This window comes from Drosophila navojoa, chromosome 5 (genome assembly GCF_054131105.1).
Source record: "Drosophila navojoa isolate 15081-1374.11 chromosome 5, UAZ_NAV_1.0, whole genome shotgun sequence".
NCBI lineage: Eukaryota > Metazoa > Arthropoda > Insecta > Diptera > Drosophilidae > Drosophila > Drosophila navojoa.
The window spans coordinates 23,084,140-23,109,248 of NC_142893.1; the positions used below are offsets into that span (position 1 = coordinate 23,084,140).

Below are 25,109 nucleotides of genomic sequence, written 5' to 3' on the forward strand. Positions count from 1 at the left end.
TAAGAAATATAATCCATATTGTAGTTGCATTCTTGCTCTTATCTGTTTTTCTTTATTATTTGTATCTGTTATTTTTTATCTGTATCTGCTTCTGCTTCTGATTGTGCCCCAATATCTCTGTAAATATTTACAAGTTTCTTGTAATTGAAGCTTCTGTGTATACAGCTGAGTATCAGTATATATGTTATTTAAAGACTCGCTGCTTTTTGTGTAAATGTTTGTTTAAAACTGCCCATGACAATAACTGTTATTACTTTCTGCCATTTTCGTTGTTTTATAGATTAGATGTATTGATATCGGCATCTACATTCCTGTGTATATGATTTGTAAATCTAACAATATTTGTTTTTTAACTTCTTTCTCAATTTCCACCTGCAGAAAAATATGTTTTTTCGTAATTCCCTGGCTATTTTTCGCTTGTACCCACATCGTTGCTATGCTCGTCACATTGGTTTTGTTTATTAGCTTCGTTGGACCTTTCTTTATCATACTTTTGTTGGTATTTGCACTGGGTGAGTAAACGAACTAGATGCCTAATTTAACATAATTTGATCAAATGAATCATTTCCATGGCAGTTATTTACACATATTTATGGGTTGTCGTTCTATCATATTTTTTTGTACTGGTTTACCATTGATGTTTCCATTTTCAATCCGTTATCATATTTTACTCAACTTTGCTCAGCATTCAGAGTCAGAAAACTTTAGGCACTTTCAAAATCAGTAATCTTAAAATTTTCATATGTTCATCCAAATCGGAAAATGACCACTAAGACCTGTTGCTTCTGCGTGCCCTTGCCCACTTGTAGCTTGGGTATCGGAATATTCTTCATCTGTTTTTTCTTCTGCGAAATGGCTTTCCTCGGTCAAAAAGGCATTTTTATCTGTAAGTGTATCTGATCCTCCCCCTACGTATATATCTATATATAGCATGTTAATTTATGCTCTATACCCTGTAGACTCGAAAGCCGATATTTGGGATTATGTGCAGTCGGCTATTTTAACGGTCGGCATTATCTCCTGCATTATTTTGATCTTTGGGGTCTACAAGGTAAGGCGTGTCTTTTTACCTATAATATTCGTAAGATATGCTTTACAATAACCGACTAATGTCAGCAAAAGCGATGTGCCTTTCTTTTCTGGGTAGTCATTTCTGCGTTCATTTTCATATTATACATGGCAATGTTCATTATCGATTTGGTCGCTTATAAATATATACTGACGGGCATACTAATCCAACTGGCTATAATAAGTAAGTCGTTCTATTACCTTATTATCTATTATCTTATTATATTTAGCCCATTATCAGTAATTTTAGCTATTTCTATTATGGTTGTGTACTCCAACTACACTTACATGAAAAACGAAGGACTATAAATTTGTCGATATTTTTCCAAACATTTTTTACATTTTTATGTAAGATTGTCAATGACATAAAACGAGTACGAAAGACTTTTGTTACTTTAATGTATACAGTTGGCTGTTTACAAGTTGTAGTAACATTCAGAACATGAGCATTTTCATTTGAGAAAAGAAACACAGGCGTTAACTGTGTGTATTTACTAAAAGATAATACTTGGATTTTCATCCAAATATTCCAAGTTTATTTCAAAATTAAGCGTCGACCGAGAGAGCCCGAGATAATACACTAATTAGTTCGCAATTCAATTGTAACCACCATGGCTTGTCGCTGCAAGTACTTCATCAAGATACTGAACAAATGCTGCTTCTGCTTCTCGCTGCGCACAGGCACGCTGCTACTGGGCTGCATATTCCTGACCTGGTTCGTCTATCTATGCCTGGGCAGTGCCTTCATGATGGAGTGCATCTTCCCCAACGAATACCAGCGGGAGACAATAGGTCCCCCGGCAGCACCAAAGACTACCATGGTCTTTTCGTTCTTCGGTATCATTGCATCCGCAATGGTCTGCATGGGCGTGCACAATGTGAGTATACGATTGGGAAAGGCACAGCTATATAATTCCTCTACTATTTAAATCCGACTTTCACAGAATAACGAGCTGCTATTCGTACCATTTCTGGTGCTAACTCCGATCTATATTTTTGTCCACGTACTGGCCATGATTATCTACAACTTTGTCTGGGTCATAATTGCCCTCTTTATTATCACAATAGGTAAGCGCACGAAGCAAAGTCCTTCCAATTCAGGTAGTACTAATTCCGACTCACTTTACGCAGTTCTGTTAATCTATTCATGGATTATAATCTATTCGTACTTCTCGGAACTGCGCTATGCCTACGATGATGAGCTACCCCATACGTATATCTGAAAAGTGAATAACTAAATTCTTCCGTTTGAGCGGGTTCCTTTCTGGTATGGTTTTGATGTAATACAAATTAAGCGTGTGAACTTACAGACAGTTAACTATCAGAAGTAAAACAGATAGATAATTGAGTTACTAAACAATAGACTTCATTGTTGTCATACACTGTTACGCTCGGGAATCAATATATTACAAGACAGCAAGGCTACTGGTTGATTCTTCTGGCAAATGTACAAAATACTTATTCGGGAACTCTCGGAAATACTTCGACTGGGTTTTAGGGCGGTTTCTTTTACAACTTTCTATTTACACGACTTTCTGGCGTCATGCTTGATGCGTCGCATGCGGGTTGATCTGCTTGTCTATATAATATGAGGGGAGCAACTGAAGTTCGAACTCACCTTTGGTAAAGAGGCCAACACCTGCTGCTTGACATCCCAGACGAGTCGCTCCGATGGGAACTGCAGACACTTGTAGACATTCAGCTCCGGCACGTGGATGCGCACCAGTAGCCAGCCATCCCGTGGCTCCGGCGGCGGCTCATCGTCAAACGCACCCGGCCCGGACGTGCTGTCCATGTTGGCCGGGTTCTGTTTGACTTTGGGCGTGGGTGGGTGATACGTCGTAATTTTGACGGCTTTTCGCGCACAGCGTCACAGTGAACAAACAAAAAGTTACCTGTGGCTCCAGGCAAGTTGTTCGATTTTTCGTTTTCTAGTTTTGTCAGATTACTTCTATTTGCAGTTCGTATTTTTTGTTAGTATCTCGAAAATGTTCTCAATAGGACATTTATTTGATTGAGCTGACCATTGGCATTAGCTGAAAATTGTTTCGCGTGGACATTTCCTTATGGCGCTTCCATTCACTTGACAGTTTTACAATTGGAAAGTACATCATGCTGAAAAGAGAAGGAAAAAGTATATAGATAAGAGCATTGTAAAACTGATAAAGAAACGTGCATGAGCTGATAAAGATAAAGACTTTCGATTACTTATAGTTTTATGATATATTGGGCATTCACAATTACAGATCGTGAATTTACACACTTTTTCTCCAAGTGTAGCCGGTCTTGGAGCTCAGTCCGTATCAGCTGTGAGTGCTTAAGTAACCACACAAGACGTCAAATGCGTTGTCGTTTGACGCAAAAAAACTTAATTTGTAAATTGGTTTACTTTTCTCAGCGCTCTCGCTCTCGCCGTCGCTCCCCCGCTCTGGGCCAGTCGGGCAGTCTGTCAATCGGTCGCTGTCATTGTGTCAGTCGCACAAACACTTCCCCAAAAGCCCCATAAATTGCCAAGGCGGGCAAAAAGCAGGCACATTCAACATTCAACATTCAACATTCAACGCTCAGCATTCGCAGTTGTTGTTGTTGCTGCTGCTGATTACTCTCTGATATTGACATTTTATGGCTGCAGCAGTTGCAGTCGCAGTTGCTGCAATTATGCACAAATTAAATTCACACGCTAACCTCAAAAGCCAGAAAAACTGGAAGGCAATTTATTTATTTATTATTTTTTTTAATACCTTTAAAATGTGTGTCAATGCACTCACAGTGTATTAGTAATTGGCCGATACTTTATAAGAAAAGTTGCGGGTGATAATAGATTACCTCAAATACCATCTTTAACTGGAGCAAAAGTCAGCAACCCTATATATGTGTCTAATTGACTCATTGGATAATTAATACATAAAAACAATAAAAAAAAAAAAAACAGTGCAGACGAAGTACATTAATATAAAGGGCAACTGAAACTTATTTTCTTTACAAATCTCTACAGCTAAATTATTAGTTCTTGGAACTCTTGGAAATGGAACATTTAATTATCTGGCTCGTAAATCGCTAAATTGCGCCCAAATGTTTCAGATAGTCTCAGTCGACCTATTTCTAGAACAGAAATAAGTCATGTTCAAGAACCTTCAAGTAGAAAGCAAATTTGAAAGTGAGCCGAGCTGTTTTTTAAACAGTAGGAAACAGAAAAAAAAAAACACACACACACACAACATACACGCTTTTACCTAGGTTCAGTCACCCAAAGAAACACAAGCACGACAGTTGAAAAGATGTCACGGTCAAGAAACTGTGTTTACTTTGCCGAAATACATAAATTAAATATACAATACATATTTAAACAAGTGGGCTGAAAACAAAAGCCACTCACCTTGGCCACCCACCTGTCAATCAAAATAGCAATACAAAAACCCAAGTGAAAATTATCAATAGCCCAGCAATTTGAAAATTTCGGACGCAGCTATCAAACATGGCCAAGGCAACGCCAAAGGCAAAGGCAAAGCCTACGGCGAGGCAATTGATATGCCTAATGAGCTAGCATTAAGGGGCCGTCGCGATCCGCTGTCCCTCTCTCGCTCTGATAAACTGATAAGAGTTTCGGGGCGACAAAGTAAACACAACTTTTAATTAGCAGCACTTGTCACATCACGCATTACGCATACGCCACGTGGACGCTAAAGTCGTTCAGCTTAATTAAAAAATCAGTCGGCCCAGCGCGACGATATCTATGCAATAATCTTTTTATGTGGCACAAGCTTATCAGCTTCAGCATTAGATGCGAAGGAAGTTAAAATTTGATTGTGACTCTGAGACGGCCTTTTACTATTGTGTGGAATTTAATTGCCGAAGAAAATAAATGTCCATTGAATTGATGTTCATTAAATGTTCAAACTTTTTGGCTAATCTTCTTGTATTGCCTTTAATTTGTATTGAAACTATGTATTCATATATTCATAAAATTTCAACAAGTCATAAATATATTTCCCGCTTCTGAAACTTTCCAGCCTCTAAGAAAACTCCAGGCCAGAACTAATGCTAGCATCCGATATTAACCGGATTATCATTTATATTTATTTTCGATTTGGCAATAAACTTGATTCCGTTCTATGGCTAAGCACATGAATATATCGCCCGGCGGCTCTGATTGCAGCAGCATTTAAAGTTTGACAAAGGAAATCCTCTATCTATCTCTCTTTCTCTCTCGCTCGCTATCTTTCTGTATTTTCATTTTCTTTCTCTGGCAGCCGAAATTGAATCGAATTTCAGCGAAAAATCTCCGAGCTTAGTGCAAAGTTTAGCGCTGACATTTGCTGCACTTTTTATGGCCATTCGCTCGCTTTTAATTGGAAAAGTTGCTAACCCCACGTTTGCTTTTCCCATCCACGCCCACCTACCATCAACCATGCCACGCCCGTCTCCCAGCTGTCCAACTTGGCCAATATATTTTTTTAATCACAATTTAAAGTGCGCTGTGCTGATTTATTAATAGCGCAGAGCAGCAACAACTCAATTATTGCAATTATGGTGCGAACTGCAACACCAACAAAGCGACCAAGGCAACAACAAGCAACAACCAACAAACAACAACAATGCCACATTATGGCAATTTCCACGACAACTAAGTGCTGTGATTTTTCACTTAAAGCGCATAATTTTGCACAAATCCATTTCGGTTCGGATCCCCTTTGCCACGTTGACTTTGATTGAAAAATTATGTTTGACCTTTGCGCTTTGACATGCGCGCAAATCAGAATTTATGTTTGCTCTGCTTCGCCCTTCCGCCGCCCCCATTATTCTCACACTCGCCCACTCCCTCGAAGCGCTGGTCACTTCGCCCCAATTGCTTTGCTTGTGCCTGACAGCTGTCAGTTAGTTATATTTGTTTCGACCGCCAGGTGGCGCAGCAGGCAATTCTCTCGCCCTCATCCCCCAGCTAAACTGACAGTTATTTGCTCTTCACGCCTGACAAGTCGCTTTCGTGTCGTCGAGAGGGATTTCCAATTCATGATTTTGTGAAAATGTAAACCCTAAACAAGAAACCAAACAAAGTTTTGGAACAGTGAAGATTCTCCGACTAAGAAATACCGTGTCCAGCAAAAATTTGCATTTACTTTGAGACTTTTCAAGAGAGATAGTAAATCTGAAACTACTCGCAGTGACATATCAGTTTCTATGAAATTTGTAAATACTTTTCCTACTACTTTTACAATTCTTTTTAGCCATCTTCAATATTTACAGCGTATCTTTATACGAGTCTTGCTGTATCAACCAACTTTGTGCATGTCAGTCTTACATATCTAAGCCATACTTATGGTACAGACTTTACAACTAAGTTGTAAAAGTTACGGTCAGGTTGTAAAACACGCTAAGCTCTTAAATTTGAGACAACCTCAACGCCCACTTGAGCAGCATCTGAGCTGTGAATGCATTCAAGTGCGCCCGCTTGTCGCGCAGTTCAGCTTAAGTATTTGTGACACTTTCTGTCAGCCAACGAAATTTGCCAAAAAGTCTGCAGAACAAAGTCTGAAGAGTGCCTTACCCTGGCCTAATGCCCCCTTCGCCACCCCCCACACACAATATGCAGCTGCGGCTGTTCAGGGCACTCTCGAAAGACACTCGACTGAAATTATGCCACATCGAATGGATTTTTGTGGAAATTAGTTCCCTGACTGACTAACTGGCTGACTGACTGACTGATAGACTGCTGGACTGACTGATGGCAGCCCAAGGGGCTCAGCCTGATTTCTGGGTCACTGTGCAACACTAAATGTCACGAGAGTGTGTGCCACAGTCAGCACAGTCAGCAGTCAGCAGTGAGCAGTGAGCAGCGCATGCATATTTTAAATTGCGTACAGCTTTAAAGTAAATTACTTTTGTCATTTTAATGACGATGCTTTAAATGAGGCTGCTGCTGCTGCTGCTGCTGCAGGGGTTGGCCACCAATCTTCTCGGATGTTGCGCATTGTTTGCCTTGGCAACGCGGCACCAAATTGCCAACAAATAACTGCAACAAGACAGCCACGCCCATCCACCCACGACTTAATAAATGCACAGCCGTTTTTGTCGAGTAGCTGCATAGTGGAACAGGCATTGAAAAACTGAGGCTCTACATAGAACACTATTTTCTGTCTTTAATGAAATCTTATAGTATTCACAGTTTAGTTTAGTCTCCTTTTGAGCTACGAATGGTAAGCTCTTATATTAGATCTACGCAACAGAAAGACCTAAAGTCAAATGACTGAAATGTAAGGCTCCCTTTGGTCTTTAATTAGTTTTAATTTAAGATTAATAACTATAGTCTCTCTATTATATACTTGCTTAGGCAAACCGCTCTGTAATATTGGCTTTTGGTATGGACTATGCCGTGGCGTAAAATACTTTAAACGCCCCTGGTTTACTTTCTCACCTGCATGTTTTGTCATATTGCCCCACTGTGCCGTTGGCTGCTTTATAAATCGAATCGCCATTTTGTTTACGCGAGCATTCTGTGGTGCACTGGTGTGTGCACCGGAAACGGAAATGCGCACATAATTCTGTTAGAAAACGTGGCGCTGGCTACTGAGGAGCCAAACGCTATGCTCGCTTCTCATCTGGAATTCGAGCAATGCGCCCACTTTAATTAAATAATATTAAATGCAATTTCGCTGTGAGCCTTTCATCCGAACAGTAACTGGAAACTGGGATTGGATTTTGTGCTGTAAACACACAGCAAAACATGTCGCTCAACTTTATGGCAATGTCAAAGTTTCTTGGCTAATTTATTTTACTATTTTTTGTATTTTCATTCAAGGCAGCTGCCAATGAGAAAAGGAAACAACAACAGCAGCACAGCAGCAGCAGCGGCAGCAGCGCGCAGCAAAATAAATCTAAAGAAATACAAAAAAAGAACCCAAAACTTGTTTTCCAGTCACGTTCATTTTCAATCAAGTAGCATCATTATATGCCGAACAAACTGCAGAGCGATAGGCAGAGAGAGAGAGAGAGAGAGAGAGAGAGAGAGAGAAGGCAGCGGTATCGTCTCAGAAAGAGAGCGAGCAACACTAATACAATAAGAAAATTAACTCTGACCCATGCGGTTAGCCAAGCCAGCGGCCACACATATGTGGCCCCAGCGCTAGTTGCCCTCAACCCTTCTGCCCTTCTGCCCGTCAGTCCGAAGTCCCTCGAGCTGAATTCTTTGTCTAGCTGAGCTGCCTGTGGGGAATGCCAGAATTCTTTTTGGATTGATTACAGTTTAGTTGATGGCAGGAACCACAGCAAATTACGCTAAGCTCGAGATACAAAACCGCACTCGATTTCCTCCTCAGTTTGCATCAAACAAAAAACTCGCTTCTGCCACTGACAACTCGGGCTTCTATTCATTGAAATTGTTTGATTGTTGTTTCGCCTGTTTCGAATAAAAGCGTTCAAAAAGTTTCGACATAGAATGGGGCAAACTTTTCTGTCGGTAGATTTGCTTTTCCAAAAAAATGCTAACCAATAAACTAGATGCGGTGTGATGTTCCAGCCAAAATTTAAGCCACAAGCAAAATAATAAAATACGTGGTTTTAGTTAAAAATTAAAAGTGGTGTCGAGAGAAAGTATTTATAAAATTTGTAAATATAATTTATAAATAAGAAGCAATACATGTATTTAACTAAATTTTAAGTACCTTTCAATGGGATCAACTAAATGGAATGAACGAGAAAGATTATTTTAGGAAAGGAGAGAAAGAAAAACAGAAAGATAAATACATTGAGAAATAGAGAGAATATAAAAATAGAGTCAGTCAAAAAATAATCAAATCCAATGTTTAAATATTATGTACGAATATAAAATCGAATTTGATGTTAACAAGAATCTAATTTAGAGCAACATTTTGTAACTGCGAAATAAAATGCCAATTGGATTAAATGTACAACCAATTGGATTTCGAAACTTGAGGTGAGCTTTATGGCGGAATCGCTCTACCTGGGGACTGGAGACTCACACACGAATTTCTTACTAATTTCAGCAACCGAATTACGTCACTGTGTACAAAATACGCCATTAAGTCAGAGACAGAGCAACAAGATATTGAAATATATATATATGTACATATGTATATAGTATAGTATGGCTCATATGTTAGCTTGTTGCTGCAATCAATGGAAATAAATTAAAATGCCGATTAAAAAAGAACAAAACTCTATGCAAATGTGGCGACTGCTTCGACCGGTTTAAGTGCAGTTCAGCTAAAAACAAACGACAGACAGTCAACACACACACACACACAACAGTCGCCAAAACATTAAGAGAAATATATAATAAATGAAATCAAAGCCCATTAAAATGCGAAAAAAATAAATAAACAACAAAGCTGTTTATTAAAAACTTCATGTTACATTTTGCCAAGCAACTTGACCCGCTGTGCAGTGCTGCTCAAACTGTAGAGGGCAATTTGAATGGGCGTCAAGCAGTTTAATAGAAAACTGCTGTGGAGCTGATAAAAACTCAATTCCTCGCAGTTTCTTAATTTCTATTTAACGTGCAAATATTTTCCCTGTCAATTTAAGCGATAAACGTAATTTATTTGGCTTGCAGCAACAGCCACGGCAACAACAACGGCAACAACAACGAAAAACTCTTCGACAAGGCTAATTTCATATTTTGCGTCTGGCACTGGCCCTCTCGCTACAGCGTTCACCCTACACAAAACTGGCTGCAGGGCCATCAATCATACGCCATGTGAACAGCAGACGCCGCAGCAAAACCAGCAAAAACGCAAACGACAACGCAACTCAATGCACAGTCGCCCGCACCTCCCCCTAAAAAGCGCTCTGCATAGTGTTGCGTCTATAGATCTGTGGGTGGCTACACACAACACACAACACACACACACAGCTCTCAGACACAAACACACACACACACACACACATCGAGCACACGTGTGCTATGCTGAAGAACGCCCACAGCCGAATGAAAATTGCATGCCAATTGGCAGCAACGGCTAACAAATTTTCGCGCTAGCAGAAATAACAGCAAATGTCTTTACTTGCGGGCAAATTAACGTGCAGCCAATTGAAATACACCGCAGCTGAGCGGGCCATTGGACAAACTGAATGAATGAGTGACTGGTTGGTTGACTTGCGTTTGAGCATCAATAGGCAGGGTCCGAGCTGTATAATCTATATAGCAATCCATATAGTAATTATCTCGCGGATTGAATGACGACAGTAATATATACAGTTGTTAGCTCAAATGAAATGTTGCTGGGATAGCACGAATAAGCTCTGTTGAAGTGTGGAAAAGAGCGCGCGATTTAATGAATGCATTTTATTTACTTTTCCTGCATAACAATATATTGGTAACTGAGTCGTTTATAATGACATGTATCTATCTTAGGTGGGTTTGCACTATTTTAATTTATGTATTGAATCTTTTATATTTGAATATATTTATGTGACATTCATTACACAGGCAAATAAATGTAAAATTAATAAATCTTTAAGATGGAAAATTGTTATATATGAATTTAAGACATGCAAATCTTTATTGAACTTATTCTAATGCAAATTTTGAAAAAAAAAAAAAAAATTATAGCTTCAGTAAGGAAAGTGAAGGGCTCCTTAGCACATCTTAGAGGCATGAGTTAAATATATGTCACATAACTAAAGAAATTTAGGCAAATGGCCCATAACCCATTGTGAAAATTCATTTCATATTAGTCCAAGCTAGAAAATAGGCTATCAACTATCAGCAAACTGTTCTGTTTACGTGCCATAATTAACGGCTTTAATAATTAAATATAAGAAGCAATATTTGTAAATATTTAGAATCGGGAAACTACGTGATCGTCAGCTATATAATCAACCAGAAGTCAGCTAAAACCCTAATTTACCTTATTAGAAGTGTAATTGAAAGCAGTTTATAACAAACGAGTTTTTTCCCCTGAAACGTATTAATATATAGTGAATACAAGCAGCTGAAGTAAACAATTGTTGATACCATACTAAAAACAAACAAGTATAGGGTATCTGTAAGGCAACAGGCGCCTGTACTGGCATTAGTTTAGCCAGGCTTTTCTTATTTATAGCCACAGTCGCGTTGTCAGTTCGTAATCAGCGTGTTTGTTGTCGTTCCCAATTGACACCGAACAACTTTATAAAGTCACCTCGCTCAGTGCCATGGTAGCCCAGTCGCTCAACCGCTCAATCGCTCAATCACTCAATCTTCTCAATGGGCTTGAGGAGCAGTTCGACTAGTGTTATGTAAATGTTTGTTGAGTGAGGCACATCTTGGCTTAGCAAAAGTGTTAGCCACAAGCTGTGTGTGACAGGCACAGCCTCAGCCACAGCATCAGCCACATAGACAATAATTAACAGCTAGCACACACACACACGCACACCCATACACAGTTACACAGTCGCACACATTCAACACTTGACGTGTGTAATTAGGCTGCAATGACTGCCGAATATGGCTAGGCAAAAAGCGCACTCGTAAACGCTTTTGGCCAACTTTTCAGTTTTTACAGCCGGCCAAATGTGGCCAACAAATGATTTTTAATAGCTTTGACACTCATTAAACTCAAATTACATGCATTTTGATTACGCAGGTTTTGCATTTTGGGCTCAAGTTAAGCCGCTTATTTTTACTATTTCTTCACAAGTCGAAGCTACGTCTCCCCATATGGCTGAAACTCTAGCTACTATATGGCCATAAGACCCAAACGGTAAAATGTCGAGTTACTCTCACACATTATGGTCATTATAAATGAATTTCGATGGGACCAGTTGTGTGGCCAAAGCCGGCCAAGAGACAGACTCTTGGCTGGCTGGCTGGCAAGCTGGCTTTTCCCTCTTTAAGGAAACTCACAAGTGTCTAGAAAATTGAATATATTGAGTTTGTGATATTCTAAAAGACGTTTGGGGTCAATTCTTGAATAGACTTTGACAATATTTATTTATTCTAGTTGATGTGGCGCGCTCAAGTATGATTTTCTTCTATTTAAGGCAAATCACAAATGTCTTAAAATTAAATATTTTGGAATTGATAGGGGAGTGCACATATTATATTTTTTTATTTTCTAAGCGAGTCAACAATCACAGTGAGCATTCGACCTATAACTGAAGTTTGCATATAAAACATGAATGTATAAATATTTATATGATAACCGCTAAGATCTGTTCTAGTATCTATCTAGCTTCAACAATGCTGTTAATATAGCTAACGTAGTCTGCCTAACTGTTTCAGTTTCTTCATTAGCATCTAAAATATAGGCCATACACCCAAAGTTATTCCTTGAATTTTGCCATAGCTAGGCTATGCCATTTAACTCAGAATCAGTCAATTAGATATGTAATCTAATCAGATAGAGATTCATTCTTGATATGTTTATGCATAGCCTATATTTTTCGGCATCTGCCTTTTATTTCTAAAAAATAGAACCTATTTAAATACCCTATAAAAATAACAAGAAACAATTTCTGGTTATAAATTCGTGTGGTTTAATTAGCTTTTAATTGGCTCAAATCTGTTCCATAGCGCAGCCCTTGCCCCCTCGCGGGCTCATTGAACTTGTTTACATAAAAATTGAATCGTTTTTCGCGAGCAAAAACACGAAGAAGAATACAAAAACAAAAAGAAACTCATTAAATCAACTTTAAGTTCTCATAGAGGGGGAGACAAATGCCGAGGCGATTCTCACAAGCTGTCAGCGACAAGTTATCGACGAAAGAGGAGGCCAAGGGGGCGCAGAGCAGGGCGAAGGCGATTAAGATGCAGTGCGTAGAATTAATTACGCATTTCATTGTAGTTTTTAATGTGCTGTTGCCGCTGGGCCCATTAACTTTGACTGGGCCAAGTCGCATTTAAAAAAGCACTGACCCCTGCGCCGGCCCAGCCCCCTCCTCCCTGATGTGGGCATTACGTGTCCGTCTTTGTTTATGTCTTGCCTCCTCTTCTGTACTTTTTGCTTATAACCCTGAACTTGACATTTATGAACTCTCTGTGCTGGAACCGGCCACTTGGCAGCTGCTCTCTGCATTTATCGCTCGTGTCGCGGCCATGTGCTAAGTTCTTTTTAATTACCCCCCTTGACAGCGACATGCCGCCGCCTCTTTCTCTGCTTTGTAGACGCATTAAGGTGTGCAACTCGCTGTAGTTTTTGTGTGCCGTCGTAAACTTCTTTTTAGTACCCATTGCGATTTGGTACGTGCCCGCGGGCATGGAAATGCAATCTTGCCACGTCCAGCGTCCTCACACAAACGCCGAGATTCTATTAGGCTCTGAAGAGCTCTTTATAGACTTACTAAACTCGCTCGACTCTTAGGGCCAAGAAACGGTAGCTATATACGCGACAAACGGCACGCCCCCAAAGTCAAACAATGAGCTCTAGTTCTTGGCAAAATGCAACAAGCTACAGAGATGTCACGAGCGAGACATGTTTACGGCCAGTTAGGGACTGGCCCAACGAAGGGTAAGCCATTGAAGTTGTAGCTCAGTTATTTTCAACACAACATAATTCGGACTAAATGTTTGCCCACTACTTATTGTACTCCATTGAATTCTCTAGAGGAGTAGTAGAAGAAAGAAACTCAACTATGATCTTCAATCTGGGAATCAATATCAATTTGATCATGTTGTTCATCACAATGCACAATCAATGAATCAGAATATATAAGAAATTCTAGCTCATCCTTCGGTTCTGCCTAGGGTTAAAGAACTTTTCTATGGATTCAGCTTCAGATCGGCCTCATATGACTAGAATTTTTATTATTTTCCTGCATTTTTAGCAGTCAAGCTCAGCTTCAGCTGACAGTCATAAAGTTCCATCTAGCCGTCAGTCATGGGGCTGACAAATGTTTATGAGCCAACAGCGTCTAAATTATGACCCGAGCAAGCGACAAATTGTCAACTGCGATTATCGTCACAAATTTTTCCATTACACGTGAAAGGGGAATGGGAAATTGTAGATGGTAAATGCAAAACGATGACACAAAGAAGCAGCTGTAAAATTGATGGGGCTTCTGCTGCTCAGGGGCTTGGCGAAGAACCGTTGCGATGGACCAACGCAAACTCAACTCAAGCCACATGACGCAGAGCATTCGCAACACTCAAACCTGTCGTCAAGTCGAAGGCCCAGCAAATGGAATAGAATAGAGCTCCGCACTGGCTGATGAAGGCTCTTGGCATAAATCTTGATATCGGTACATTATTAACGTCAATTAATTCTAACTGTTGGTATGCCACACGGTATGCTGCCCGCTGGGGTGGTCATTAAACAGTAGCCAAGCCATCCCAGGGCGGGGCAGAGCAAAGCCACAGACCGAGGCCGCTATAGCGAGAGTGAAGAGGCGCTGCCACTGCTGTGATGGATAACTGCCGTGAAGGCCAAGAGTTCTAGCCTCGCTAGAGAGGAGCTTAACGGGCGAGTAGAGCTCGCGTGAGCAGATAGCAAAAGATATTTGCTTTTTTATGTAAATTCTATGAAAACAAACAAATTTCTGCACTACTCTTTACTCCTCGAATGATTAACTCCTTGGCTCAATTCCTTTACTCTTTGCTTGCATCATTTATCTTCGACTCTCCTAATCTTCTACTATCCACTCTTTAAGTCCTCTACTCCTTTACTCGCCTATTCTTGTACTCCCCTATTCCTCTACTCCTTCACAGCCTCTACCACTGTCGTGATTCTTTCGTGCCTGCTATGTGCTCATCTCTAGCCATCAACAGCTGTAATTGTTTGTTTGGTATTTTTGTTGCATTTGCTGCACTTGGTGTTGTTGTTGTTGTTGTTGTTGTCAACCTGTTTACCAGTCGCTTCCGCAGCAGCAACAGCAACAGTGGGCAAAGCGGCCAAGTACCCCAGCATTTGTCCAAGTGTATTAGAATTGGCTTCAAGTATTTGCCTTGTCTGTGCTGGCATTTTGTGCCGCCACGTTGGGCCGCAGCACGATTCCAAAAGCCGATTAATATCAGCCTCACGTGAGTGCACGCTTTGTTGTAGCTCTCTTCCTCCTCTGGTTGCAGTTGCAACTGTTGCCTTCATCGCTTTTTACAGTTGCTTCTGCTTTGGAAAATTGCTTTGAACTTGAAAATTTCCCACGTGACAGTGACAGTCGTTGCTACCACAGCCCCTACCTTCCCATCCCCTCGCCACTTAGTCTTTGCTCCTCTGTCAGCCATCGCTCAGCATGTTTTGGTGCCACATGTGCGCCTTTTGTTTTTTTTTTTTTACTTGTTTTTTTCTGCATACACACAACAACCCCTCCCCCTCCCGTGCCCCTTGCACGTTTGCAGTTGCCCTCCGGCTGCACTTTGCATATCATCGTCAACATGTCGCCTCCGCTAACGGGTCGCCTCTCGATTGTTGTTGTCTTCGTTGCTGTTGACTCTCTGCGGCAGATCTTCAGGTCTCATATTTGCCCAACGTTTTGTGGCAAGGTGGCGAGCGTGTTGCATTCGGTAACATTTAATTGGATGGATTTCGTGTGGCATATCGCTCCGCATCCATCGCCGATTGCTGGGCCCATTGAGGACCGTTTAGCAAATTGTAATTCTCAATATATCGTGAGCGCAATTTCAGTTTTATTTACACATACATACATATATAAATGCAATTTTTATTATAATTGTGGGAACACAACAGATGATGGCGCTCAATAAAACTATAAGAGAAGGGACTTTACTTGCACAGTTTGAACAGCACTTTATAGGAAAACGTGTGCCTACTAGACCAGTTCCTCTCAAACTGCCGGATACAATCAATATACTCCCTTTCACTTTGTAAGCAGGGTAAACTAATTTTAAATTCATTTAAAGAAAACTCTATGAGCGTTTATCTACAATTTGTCCAAGCGATTTAATCGTTAATTTAATGTATTTATGAGTTTTCTCATTGGCATTAAAATGCAATTTGTACAATGACAACTGTTGGCCAACATCTGCACCACCAGCCAATTGCACCACTTTCGCCCACTCAACAGCTCAACTTCCGTAACGTGAAAGCCGCTCACAAGCCTCCACTCTTAGCCACTTGGCCACTTGGCCTGGCCATATTTTTCCCGAGCTACAGAAGGAAAACAACTTGAGTGGGTGGCCTGCTTTATATACCAGCTAGATGAATAGACTTGGCTCCCATAAATCCATAAATAATAAGTTTGCCGACAACTTCTTCAGGAGCATCTGCACTGAGAGAAAGCCCAAAGGTTCTAAATTCGACTACAATAGATCGAGTATTAAGGAAAACTGTAGAACACTGAAAGATTGTCTATTTTCCATCATAATTTGAAAATTTCTTCTTTCAGCCTTTTCTCTCAGTGTTCTCCACCGCACACAATTAAAAATGGATCCACTTTAAATAACTTGAGTTCAGGCTGCATAAACTACTCCCTTGCCAGTCAACTTTAATAGTACAACCTTCTACAAGCACCACCAGCCCCCGGCATAGTCCTCCATTTGCTCTTTCATAAATTTTTTAGCAATCGCTAACCTAATTACAGTTTCGCCAAAACATATTTACAGTGCGCTCGTTGCAGACAAAGGCGTAGAGAAGCGACTCGTTCCAGAGCCTTTAAATGCCCCCAAAGCGTTTTCCTTCTCTCTTACTTGTATCTTTTAATTTTTCGCCATTTGGAGCTGTAACGGTGATTAGACTTAAAGTTCTGTACACCTTAGCTTCTGGCGCGTCATTCCTGGCACCTGTTCGTAACTCAAACCAATTGAAAGATAGTTCGTGTGGGCGGCATCTGCTGGCAACATTCCTCACTCACAATTACGTAAAGTTTGCTTTGAAAATAGCGCAGTTGCTGCTGCAAGTCTTCGATGCCCTGTAACTCGAATGGACGGGGTATTTGATATAAGACTATAACACAATATTATAAATGATATTTAAATTTTAATAAATTTTAATGGATTTAAGTTAAGTAAGTCCATGGCAAACAAAATGTAAATGAATAAATGGTATAAAACTTGAATCTTGATGATACAATCAAATGAATATATTCTATAAAATTTAACTTCCAAATTTATATAACTCCACTGATTCATAAACGTGTTTTCATTGATTAGATAAATATATCTTAAAGTCGGAATATTCAAGGGAAAATTTGTGTAATAAATCAAAGCTTTGATTTTGATTGCCATTCTAATTATATCCTATTTTCGTACTCATCATCTATTCAACATTTCATCTGTGTCATCTCCCATATCATATTTATCGATAACAATTTACAGTTCTATATTTAAAGTACAAAGTTGCAAAATATCATTTATTATCATCAGCTATTCATCTTATCTACACGATCTGATTTCTCCACTTAACTGTAGGGAATCTCTCTGTCAAGCACTCCCGTTTATTACCTTCCATTTGTTCGTGCTGTCTGTGCATCTCCTCGCCTGTAGCAAGTGAATCGAAGCGCCAGTCGCTTGTTCGTCTCGTCTCTTCACGTCTCGTCTTGTTTCGTCTATTCGCTTCCTACACGCATTCATTACACGCTGTTGTTTTTATTGTTCTTGCTGCTGCTGCTGCTGCTGCTGCTGCTGCTCTTGTTCTATTTTGTATCTGGCCACTTGTATCGTGTATTGTAGTTATCTGCAATTGTAGCGGCAGCTACACTCCACTTTCACACAAACACACATGCAGAGCACTCATGGCCAATTGTCTGCATTTGCTGCTGCCTCTGTCTTAGCCATGTGAAACTCAGTCATTAATTTGGACGCCGTTTTAGCTGGTGGCATGCAGCAAACCAAACCAAACCAAGCAGCCAGGCAAGCAACCAAGCAAGCAAGTAAGCTAGCTTAGATTTTTCTTTGCTCATATTTTGCATGCTCCTCAGCTGGGTTCTGGCTGCATTTCCATTTGCTGCCATTTCCTTTTGTCTTGCACAATTATGCATTATCTTTTTGCATCTGAGAGACTTGGCTGTCGCGCTTCAAGCTTTGCATTTAATTACTCTGCGCATTTCTCAAATTTCACTCGGGCTGTCCCGTTGCCAAGCTCCTGCGCTCTCAGGTGTCGTGGCACAAACACACACACACACAGGCACACATTATCATTATCATCGTGCCTGAGCACCTACATTATGCTCATTATATATTTCACTTTGCATGCTATTCCCTCTCTCTCTCTCTCTCTCTCTCTCTCTCTCTCTCTCTCTCTCTCTCTCTCTCTCTCGCTCTGTCACACTCTCTATCTATCTCTTCACTATTTCTCCTTGGCATTCAGCCTGGGAAAGTTCTGCTGCTGACATCGTTCTGTGATTTTTATAGCTATTTGATGTTTGCCTGAAGGGAACGAGTTGCGCTAAATGGTGATTTAAGCAATCACTGCGATCATCATTAAATAATCACAGCTTGAATCTACACAAGTATTTTTAGCGGAAAAGTTTAGGATCTTTCTAAAGTACTTGGCATTTAAAAGGCAACGAATTTTGGTTGCATAAATTCGAGTTATAATTACCAAGCTGCTAGCAAACTAGACTTTACAATAATCCACAAGCTGAATCATGTCCGAAGTTTTCAGAAACATAAAGTTACTCTGTTTATATACATAGGAGGTAGGCACAATACATTTATTTGCAGGAAAATAACAAAAGACTAGTAAAGCACAAAGTTCTCAAATAAAATTCAGATTTGTGCAAGTCGGATTTCAAAATAGTTAGAAAAGCTAGCAAAGTTAGCTAATAAGCAGCCAGTTGAAACAGCCCAATTGCGAATAAACTTTTCAACATGTATTTTCTTGTAACTACCAAAAAGAAGAAGAAGAAGAAGTAAGTAAATAGATAACTAAAACCAGTTGTTTGGTAAGTTTTGGCAGGGGCTCACGAAACGGCCAGCATTCAGCTTAACGGATGGGATGACACACAGGGGAGCTATGGCCACACGATTTGCTGATAGATGACTTTTTGCTTAGATCGAGCCAATTACTGGCCAGTTTAAACTGTTTTTCCACTTTTAATTATGCGCGACTTGAGCAACGCGATTCCAAGTTGCAGCTGGCGGTCGCTGCTGGACAACAGCAACAGCAACAGCAGCAGCAGCAGCGGCGGCGACTGCAACAGCCGTAAAAAGCCATAAAGAGTCTACGCCAAAAGGGGCTGGGAAGCTGCGCATGCAAAATGTCTTGGCAGGTTGCATTTTGTGTGTGCCTTAATTAATTTTGATTGCAGCCAGCAACAAGAGCAACCTGCTAGATGCAAACTTCAGCGGAAATGTTCATCACACGCCGCACACTCCACAAACAGCCTTAGACGAAGAGGAAATGTCAGAAAGATGCACGACTACACGAGTCCACATTGCTGAACTAATACATACCCTATAACTAGGTACATAACTGAAATCAAATGTATTCTCTGTAGTTTTATATTCCTACTCTCAACGTAGCTCTAGGTCTAGCTTTAGGTTGATTTATCTCCTGCTGAAGCTAGCTGCTATATACCCCATTCTAATCACTTTATAGCCTATAGGGTATTCGAAAATATGCTAACCGCTTAAAGCTTCTCAGCTATCTAATTAATTAAATTAAATGAGAGGCCGCCAAAGCGCTGAGTGGATATTCAAACGAATCGGATGCACTCTTGGACTCTGCCATTAGAGGCCATATAGAGATCTAAGCTCTCTGTTGAGTGGAGCCCAGGCAGCAGCAGGCACGCCTCGATGCAATTTGGCCTTAATGGCAACAAATCACACAAGTTAACATAATAGAATTATTAGCTGGCATCGCGATTCAAGCGGCATTTGTCTAAATAACTAGCCATAACTTTGGCCCGCATGTCACATCACATTCGCATTAGCTATCACATTTGCTCGATTTGACAAACGTCAACTGGCCACCCCACCAACTGCCCCACCCACCGCTCAGCTCGCCCTAAGCTTATTTATGGGCATGAGCCGCAATTCGAATGCCAAAACAGTTGCCCAAAACTTGTACCTCCATGGCCCCTGGCAATGCCCCAAGCGGTTGACGTGGATGCCGATGCCCGTTAATATCCATGTCTCTGGCGACGCATAATTCATGTTTGGTCTACGCCACGGGGCAAACAACGCAGCACAGTGGGACGAAACAGGAAAAAATAACAAGGCAATTGCTCAAACTTGAACAGGTTAAGTTAACTTCTTCTTTTTCCTTGAAAAACGATACACAACTAGCATGATATTTCTAATATTTACGAGTTGGCTAGCTGGTCGTGGCCAATGTCATAATTATTTTATTTACTAGTTCAGTTGGTTCATCAGCTCACCATTTGCTCAACTGTGTATTCGTTAATGATCGATAACTCAATAGCTCAATTGAACTTAGTGCTCGTGAAACGTTTGAGCACTCATTCCTGACCTTTTGAATAATTGAGTAGATAGATAGAACTTTTCACTGAATGATATCATTTGATTGACACGAATATTACAACTTTATATTTTTAAATATTTATACACAAATATATATATATGTATACTCTAGGGACTTCTTTTTAAGTTTTATACCATATTTCATATATTTGTTAATTTTCTGTGTTATACTGGCTATTGTATATTCTATATTTGTTTCACGTTTACATTTTAAATTTTATATTTATATATTTTATATTTAACATTTTTCTCATTTCCTCATAATTTTCTATACATTCCTTGGTTCCACTGTCTCTATTATTGTACACTGCATTACAGCTTGCGCTGCTGGACACTCTGGCCGTTGCTTTTGCCTCTTGCTCTTTGCAGCATTACGAAAATATGTGCTGAAATATTAAAACACCTTCATCTCTGTAGTTGGGCAAGCTTTTCAAAAATCGACGCTCATTTATTAACGTATTATAAAGCCATTTGGAAGGAGACTGAGCTCTGCCCTCTTCTCTCTGCGCTCTGCGCTCTGCGCTTTGGCCATCGGGCTGTTAAGTTGGCAGAGCCTAGGCTTAGTTTATAATTTAATTAGCTTTGTCGTCGCTGGCTTATCGTTGGAAATCCAGCTCGTTAATTAAAGGAGAGCCCCTTCAGGCCCATCTATGACTCCTCGCAGCACGTTTACGTAACGAGTTCAAAGTGAAGTGGAGTCCGAATTGTGCAGGTGGGTCACAGTTATCCTGGTCATGGCAGGGTTAATTGTCTGCCCTTTACGGCCAGTCACGAACTGAATTCGGCAATCAATTTCAATTTGAGAGGAACGCTCCCACCAGAGCCTTTCTAACAGGAAATCCGTTGCGGCCACTGAAAACATTTATTTGGGGTCAAGCTGCGAAAATGACCCACTAATTTATATGAATAGATTTCACAGCACCCATTTCGCACCCAAAGATGAGTGGTCAAACGTTTTATGCAAATATATCTTGAATGCAGACACAAAGCCCCAAATTCAGAGAAACACGTTTCGGACAAAGGGGCTGCCAGGGGGCTTAATTAACAACCCAAATAAAAGTTTAAGCTGCGAATGTATGCGAGTCGAACGTGTTCGTGATTTTCAGAAAAAAAAACAACAAAAATAACAACAAAGAGACAAAAGACAGCCAAGACGACCTTGTCAAATTAGTGCCAAAAACGCCAAAAATGCCAAAAATGCCAAAATAACTCGTTCCAAAAACGCGACAAATCATAAAATAATATAAATGGGAGAGACATTTGGAGATGGTTTTTGAAATGCGCCGCGTCTATAAAAGCGTTTAACAAAAACAACAAAATTTAGCAATTGGAATGCATAAAAAGTGGCTCAGAGTGTGTCTAAAAAAATGTTGACACCGGCAAAACTGTGCAAACTGATTCCGCTTCATTGTTGTCATCGCAACTGGTTTCAGGGCGAACAATAGAAACGGTAGCTGTTATGGTAATCTTAAATGGTTCTTTTAATTTACATGAAGATATACGTAAGTTAAATTAATTAAAATGTGCGCATATAGTAGATAAGACTTTGCTTTATAATTAGGTATCAATAAGACAATGGGTAATATTAACAGTAATGTCTTGCCCATTCTTAGATAATTGACTTTCAAGATCATTTAGAATTCTCTATAAACCATTTGTATAATATTACGTACATATATACATAGGATATTTCCCAAAATTCTCTTCACTATAATGCACTTCATTTTTCACTCTGTCTAATTTATGAGCCAATAATCGAGTGACAATTTTGTAGTTCAATAAATTTTATCTTAAAATCGGTCCCAAATTTACCCCACCCTCGCTAATTGACAACACTTAGCTCCCCGCTGGTGGGGGCTGCACGAGCCAAGCGAATTCATTTTGGCCACTTTAAGTAGCCATTAGAGCCACTTTCAGTTCTAGCTGCTCGCCAGCCAAGCGTAAACGGCACAAATAGTTGATTGTCTGGGCCTGGGCAGCGCCTGGCTTTCAGTTTCCCAGAAGACAAACATACAGCAAGACATCGCTGACGAATGCTAATTCTGAGCACACATAAATCAATGGCTAAGAGAGCCTTCAGCTCTCACTGTTTGTCTGTCAGCTGGCACGTGAGAAATCTTCCGTAGCGAAATGCTAATTGAAACCAACTCAAACATTTGCCACCTAAACTGATCTATGACCTGTGAGCATGAGTGTGGCCCGGCATACATAGGCCCATCCGACGAAAGATGTGGAGCAAGCCGTATGATTTGCCATCGGACTATACGATATTGCCTATTAACTATTAACTAGAGCATGAGAAGACAGATAATAGCTGACATTAGTCGCCCCTTATGGATAGTGAAAGTTACACTCAGCGAAAAGCTGTAATACTTTATCCACAAGAGTTGCAATAGGAATAAATCAAATACAAATTTATTCCGAAATTCTTGTAATAATTTTATTCTGTAATAATCTCTGCTCTGAAAGCATGCTAATTTTATTCTAATTCATATTTAGATACTTTTCCTTTGGGAAGTCGTAAAAATTCCTGTAATTAGCATTTTTTTGTTAAATCATAAAGCTAAGCAAACAAAACCCAGAAACGTGTTGAATTCAGAATATGAATTGCTGAATTGCTGAATTCTTCTTCATCTTCTATTTTTCGAGTGTAGCAAATGGAGGTTATCACCAGAGCTAATCACGTTAATAACCGCTTTTCTACCAATTGGTATATATAATGATATCAGGCCTAATGAAAAGCGTCACTCGTGGCCATTGCATGTTTGCGGCATATTAGGCACAGGAAATGTTTTCCACTAAGAAAGTGTCGAAACATAAAACTAGAGCGAGAGACAAACAGAGGATAGTTCATTCTAAGGCCAGTCCCCATTCGAAAGGTCATTAGCTTCGCTCCTAAATAATAGCCAAAAGTGAGCCGCGTATTGCGTATTGCATTCTATAGAGACATTAACAAATTGGACATCATAAAGTGCGGTCTCATGTTTCCAGCCGAACTAAACAAAAAGCAAAGCCCCGTCTTTGCTGCCGTCTGCCCCTTTGGCAATTTCTGCAAACAAAGGCAAAAGTTTCTTATTTGTATGGATTTTGTGCTTTTTACCCGAACTTTTGTTTACCATTTGGCAACGTTTTTAACGCATTCTGCGCTTTTTAATAAATGAGCCATATTTATTTATGCCTGGCCCACAATTTGGCCGGCTTATATCGTGGATAATTCCGTTGAAAAAGACCGTTTATTTACCTGAAAGAGATAGAAAAATCGGCAATTAGTACAGAAAAAGTCTCAAGTGTTTTCAAATGGCTGAAACTCGATTTATTTGCTTAAATACAAACAAATAGTGAAGATAATATTTCAAGTATCAGAGGCGAAGAGCGCTATAAATAACTGTTAGCAAAGGCTTTCCAATAATTCGAATTAACCGAGAGAGATACATTCAATACAATATAAACATATTAATCTATCGATTCTAAGAACAATTATCCTAAATATTATTATTTTTCCACTTATCGATAACTATTAATTATAGACCTTATTTTAACTTATCGATAACACTTATCGACATTCACAACACGTTTCCACCCACCCATTGCTACTTTATAAATATTTCTCATCTCATATCATAGAAATTACTCGATAACTGACGATTAAAGCCCCTCGCTTCACAATTGATAATGAAATTTAGATTTTTATCGCAGCTACATCTGTATTTGAAGTGGAACCTCTGCGAAATGTAAACAAAAACCAACTCTGACCCGTCGCTTTGAACCCTCTTCAGGGCTTTCAGGGCTGCGGCCCGTTCCATTGGCCACTTACAAACTGGCACCAGAGCACGTACAGCAAAGAGCCGAGCAGAGCAAAACTCACATCGCCACGGCAAATTGCTTGGTATCCTCCGCAGTTATGCAGACATGCTGCCATGCTGCCCCTGGTAACCCTTGGCCGGGCTCTCCTTCAGACACCCACAATTACAGAACAGACTCGTTTCCATGGCCGGGTCGCTTGTCGACAGTCGAACGACTGTTTGTACAGGCGCTTTCCACGCTCTGCTCTATTCATGTTCTACGCTCTATTGCTAGATGCTACTCTTCTAACCGAACCGACCCTACTCTATCCCACCCGGGATCTGCCCCTCCCTCTAGCCCTGACTGCCTGCTTTACACGGCTTTTGTCGCCAGCCGTTTGCTTCGCTTGGTTTTGCCTGGCTCTCTTTTTATTCTCTGCTGGGCATGTTAATGACCCTTTGCTGCCTAGAGATTTGTATTTACATATGTATCTGTAGCTGTGTGCCTGTGTGCCCCTGTGCCTTCCTGTCTCTGTGTAGGCCGGTGCCACTGCCTGTCAAACTGTGCCCCTTTTGCAGAACGCCTCGTTGGCAGCCGCCTCGCGTCGCTTTTAATTTAGGCGTCTGCGCATAAAATTGCAACAGCATCCACATCATCAACAACAAGAACAACGAGCACAACCGCATTGGACGCCCCTTTTTTTGCTAATTTATAAAAATAATTCTTGCAGCGAATGCCCCTCAATGCCGCATCTGTGATGCTCGTGTGAAACTGCATTACAAGTTTGCTCTCAACTCAGCTTCGTTTTGCCTCTGAACTTGACATCAACATCAGCCAGCCAGCCAGCTAGCCAGCCATCCACGGCAGACACGAAGGCGGAGGCGGAGGCTAGTGGGTCGAAGCCGAAACCAAAGCTCTTCGTCAACAAACACATTCAAACCAATCC

At 40.4% G+C, this 25,109-nt stretch overlaps 3 protein-coding genes across 11 annotated transcripts in view; 2 read left to right on the plus strand and 1 right to left on the minus strand.

Annotated features, from left to right (window-relative positions):
• Positions 1–25,109, minus strand: part of Prosap (SH3 and multiple ankyrin repeat domains prosap) — a 77,454-nt gene that overhangs the window by 33,791 nt on the left and 18,554 nt on the right. For all 7 annotated transcript variants that reach the window (XM_089261417.1, XM_089261414.1, XM_089261416.1 and 4 more), the window contains exon 2: positions 2,687–3,183. In XM_089261417.1, coding sequence (XP_089117543.1) covers positions 2,687–2,863 — 177 coding nt within the window. In that variant the 5' untranslated portion in view covers positions 2,864–3,183. The remainder of the gene's footprint in view (positions 1–2,686; positions 3,184–25,109) is intronic.
• LOC108653587 (uncharacterized) lies at positions 379–1,631 on the plus strand. Of its 3 annotated transcripts, none has more exons than XM_089261420.1 (5): positions 379–512; positions 577–886; positions 960–1,051; positions 1,117–1,252; positions 1,319–1,631. In XM_089261420.1, exons 2-5 carry the CDS (start codon positions 763–765, stop codon positions 1,375–1,377), a joined length of 411 nt encoding a protein of 136 aa, XP_089117546.1. In that variant the 5' UTR covers positions 379–512; positions 577–762; the 3' UTR covers positions 1,378–1,631. The 3 variants fall into 3 exon arrangements, with proteins under 3 accessions (XP_089117546.1, XP_089117545.1, XP_017959699.1); XM_089261419.1 differs by having other exon boundaries at positions 1,123–1,252; positions 1,310–1,631; XM_018104210.3 differs by lacking the exon at positions 1,117–1,252.
• On the plus strand, positions 1,477–2,412 carry LOC108653583 (uncharacterized). Its single transcript, XM_018104205.3, has 3 exons — positions 1,477–1,946; positions 2,013–2,136; positions 2,200–2,412. The coding sequence occupies exons 1-3, from the start codon at positions 1,680–1,682 to the stop codon at positions 2,289–2,291; spliced, it is 483 nt and encodes a 160-aa protein (XP_017959694.1). The 5' UTR covers positions 1,477–1,679; the 3' UTR covers positions 2,292–2,412.

What these genes read in the sequence shown, in the direction of transcription:
- LOC108653587 (XM_089261419.1), top strand. Translation starts at nt 763, where the DNA reads ATGACCACTAAGACCTGTTGCTTCTGCGTGCCCTTGCCCACTTGTAGC. An exon ending in TCAAAAAGGCATTTTTATCT is followed by an intron (nt 887 to 959) that starts GTAAGTGTATCT and finishes TATACCCTGTAG; the next exon opens with ACTCGAAAGCCGATATTTGG. An exon ending in TGATCTTTGGGGTCTACAAG is followed by an intron (nt 1,052 to 1,122) that starts GTAAGGCGTGTC and finishes TGTCAGCAAAAG; the next exon opens with CGATGTGCCTTTCTTTTCTG.
- LOC108653583 (XM_018104205.3), top strand. Translation starts at nt 1,680, where the DNA reads ATGGCTTGTCGCTGCAAGTACTTCATCAAGATACTGAACAAATGCTGC. An exon ending in TCTGCATGGGCGTGCACAAT is followed by an intron (nt 1,947 to 2,012) that starts GTGAGTATACGA and finishes CGACTTTCACAG; the next exon opens with AATAACGAGCTGCTATTCGT. An exon ending in CCTCTTTATTATCACAATAG is followed by an intron (nt 2,137 to 2,199) that starts GTAAGCGCACGA and finishes CACTTTACGCAG; the next exon opens with TTCTGTTAATCTATTCATGG.